We start from the raw sequence: 3,677 nt of genomic DNA on the forward strand, positions 1-3,677 counted from the left end.
GAAAACCAATTTTCTTCCCTCACATAGATACCGGCATTAAGGTTTTTCTTCCCTCTACTTCTGCCTGTTCCCCACTACCTCCCCTCATGTCTGAATTCACTCCCTTTTTGTCCCTCCTGAGAAAACAAAAAGGCTTCTAAAAGATAATAAAACAAAACAGAAGCTAACACAGCAAAAGTAAACAACAACAACAAAGCACGGAAGGAAAAGTGCCCACGCCATCAACAAGGTGAACCACTTTTGGTCAGCCATTACAAGCTAACTAGATTGAAGCCTCCAAAACCCTGTGCCTGCATAAACTGCTCCTCTTTTGGGAGGGTTGTTTCTGATCTGTGTCATTGTAAAGGGAAGACTGACTAGCATAATTTGTCTGTCAAATTAAAACAACTTAAAAGGGTGAACATAAAAACAACAGGAAAAAAAATGACCCAATTATAATAAAAAGCCAAATGGTTTAGATTACTACTGAAAAAATAAAAGCAGGGAAGAAGGAGTTTAGAGGTGTTAAGCAAGAAAAAAAAGGATGCAGACATTTGACTGTATCATGATATGCTCCCGATGGGAAAATTGACTTAGCCCATGCCTTAAGGACCGTAATAGGAAACATGATTTAATAGAAAATGTGGAAATACAATGTTTTAACAGTGAGTCTATATTTTGGGCTAATATGATGCTTACCCCTTATGTGAAATAATCCCACTCATGAAAATATTGTGAGCAACATTTGAAGGAGAAATTCTGATAATATTCTGTAAGTATCCCATCCCCTATAATATAGTATGTGGCTCTATTAATATTATGAATACATTAAATTAAAAATGTGTTAAGAATGTAACATTTAAAATAGAAAATAAGCAAAAAAAGACTTTGATATTTTCTACAGGATGTAAGAACACGGAAGTTGATATCTGCTTTACAAAGAGGTACAATGCAAACACACTGAGGATCAACACATCTGCTTAAATGTGAGAGACAATTGAGATAGCGGGGAAACCATGGCCTTGGAATTGAGGAAAGCAAAAAGACAATAACACATTCTAAAAAAAAACAACACCTTAAGAAACAGTGCCAGCGTAGCGGTTCTGCAGCCTAGAGAGAATGAATTCTCGTGAATAAACTCTGAGAAACATGGAAACAGTATTAGGCCTTGACATTTCTCAAGTCTTCCTCCAAGAGTTTTACCAGATGTTCACAGTTAAAATCGGAAAAGTCCTCCTTTGCATACAGATTTAGAAGAAGAAGAAGAAAAAAACCTAAACAGAAAATATTTTTGGTTTTTACATGTTTTGTTGCTTTTAAAATGGGTTTTTATAGATTTGTTTTCTCAATACTAAAATATATTTTTTATTAATTTCATAAACCAATTTTAAGAATTCAAGTGTTGTAGCTTACTAAACATTGTCTGCTTTCTCAAATAATGTTTTATTCCTGCCCTGAATTTGATTTTTAGTTTTCTCATTAATGGAGATACCAGTGGATTTTACTTTTTTAAAAGAAAGCTATTTGGCTTACTAAGTACTTCTTTTTCTTATTTAGAGAAGAAAACGTTAGTAGAGATCTAATTATAAATGAGCTACATTTGCATAATGATATTAATTTGTGTCATTTAGCCCATAGACAACCTTTAGCCCATCCTTCCCCTGTAACAGACTGGGTGTTATTTCCCACATTCAAAGAAAAACAATCAGGTTGAACTAAAGTAAAGACAACATATCCAACTTATTCACCTCACTTCTTTAATAGGTGACATGAGACAGTTTCCTAACTTTTAAGCACAGCAGAAGTCCTGATGAGATCTTTAAGAGTGTAACAAACGCATGACAGAGTTACCAAGATGTGTTCCAGTTGTCCTGATGGCTCACTGTTTGCTCATTACCTGGGGCTTGATACAGAGTAGACGTGAATTTAAGTTCAGATGTGAAAGCACTAAGTTGAATTCAGCGCTCCATACTGGAAACAGGAAGCAAGACTATTTTGACCATTACATGTTGCTGAGGGCCTCGACCCCAGGAAGGACTTTACCTTCCAGAAGCTCGAGACTTGCCCCACCTCCGGTGCTCACATGGCTGACCTTGTTTTCAGTGTCCCATTTGGCACAGCAAGTAGCAGTATCTCCACCCCCTATAACGGTGACACAGCCCTTGGAGGTGGCCTGTACGACGTCATCCATGAGGGCTTTGGTTCCCTTAGCAAAGGCATCCCATTCAAACACCCCCATGGGTCCATTCCAAATGATAAGCTTTGCCTGGGCCACAATCTGAGAATTGTTTTTAATGCTCTCAGGACCACAGTCCAAACCCATCCAGCCAGATGGGATTCCAGATTCTAGAGTGGCTTGTCCAACTTTTGCATGCTCGTCAAACTTGTCCGCAGTTACAAAGTCAACAGGAAAGATTATCTTTACACCATTCTTTTCTGCTTTGGCCATGATCTCTTTGACAGTCTTGGCTCCCTCTTCATCAAACAAGGAAGCACCAATTTGCATGTTCTTGAGTTCCTTCAGGAAGGTGTAAGCCATCCCCCCTCCAATAATCATGAAATTGACTTTGTCTAACATGTTTTTGATGAGTTGGATCTTGTCTGTCACTTTGGCTCCACCAAGGATAGCCAGAAAGGGTCTCTCTGGGTGTTCTAATACCTTGGCAAAGTAATCTAGTTCTTTCTTCATGAGGAACCCAGATGCCTTCTGGGGCAAATTGACACCCACCATGGAACTGTGAGCCCGGTGTGCGGTGCCGAAAGCGTCATTGACATAGACATCGCCGAGTTTGGACAGTGATGTTCGGAAGGCTTCTACTTTTGCTGGGTCAGCAGTAATCTTCTTTCCAGAAGAATCCTGACCCTTGCCTTCTTCCTCCACGTGGAAGCGCAGGTTCTCCAGTAGGATTACAGATCCGTTATTTGGGTTTTCACAGGCTTTCTCTACTTCAGAACCCACACAGTCCTTCAGAAACAAAACATCTTTGCCCAGCAGCGATTTGAGCTCAGCAGCAACAGGTTCTAAGGAATACTTATCTGGCATTGGGACACCGTCAGGTCGGCCGAGGTGGCTCATAAGAACTACAGACTTGGCTCCTTCATCCAGACAATGCTTGATGCTTGGGATGGCAGCCTTGATTCTCTGGTTGTTAGTGATTTGGTTGTTCTTCATGGGAACGTTGAAGTCTACTCTCATAATGACTCGTTTCCCCTTCACATCCAGTTTGTCCAAAGTCAACTTACTAGAAAGAGCCATCTTAATGGTCTTTTGAAACAACCTCTTTACTGCTGCGAGGAGGCTGGCTTGGTGGTGAAAAGTTTTAACGCTTGGGTCTTGGCCCCGCCTCCTCTCTGAGTTCTAAGTCTCCTGCACAACAGCCAATGATACTTTTTTTGAAAGGAAATTCAGCTCTGTGATTGGTTCACAATCCTATCTATCTTGATTTGGAAAATTTTGCCCAGTACAGACTCAAACTGCCATCCTAGAATACTAAACAGTGAAACAGAGAGCTGGGCACTAGATGGGAAATTTAAAAACTTTCAAAGAAGTCACAGATGGCCAGAATTTTTTTCCTCCTGGTTCTTGTTTTCACATTCCTTTCAAATCTATTTTATTCTTAAAAAAATAAAAAGCATAAACAAGCATATAACCCTTCCCCAGATCCAATCTCCAGTTACACTACTAAATAAAATCCTCA

General features: G+C 39.8%; 1 protein-coding gene across 1 annotated transcript; it reads right to left on the reverse strand.

The window, feature by feature from the left end:
• Nucleotides 1–1,981: 1,981 nt before the first annotated feature.
• Nucleotides 1,982–3,235, reverse strand: Pgk2 (phosphoglycerate kinase 2). The gene has a single exon (XM_075978909.1). It carries the CDS (start codon nt 3,233–3,235, stop codon nt 1,982–1,984), a length of 1,254 nt encoding a protein of 417 aa, XP_075835024.1.
• Between the last annotated feature and the right edge of the window lie 442 nt (nt 3,236–3,677).

Source organism: Microtus pennsylvanicus, chromosome 7 (genome assembly GCF_037038515.1).
Source record: "Microtus pennsylvanicus isolate mMicPen1 chromosome 7, mMicPen1.hap1, whole genome shotgun sequence".
NCBI lineage: Eukaryota > Metazoa > Chordata > Mammalia > Rodentia > Cricetidae > Microtus > Microtus pennsylvanicus.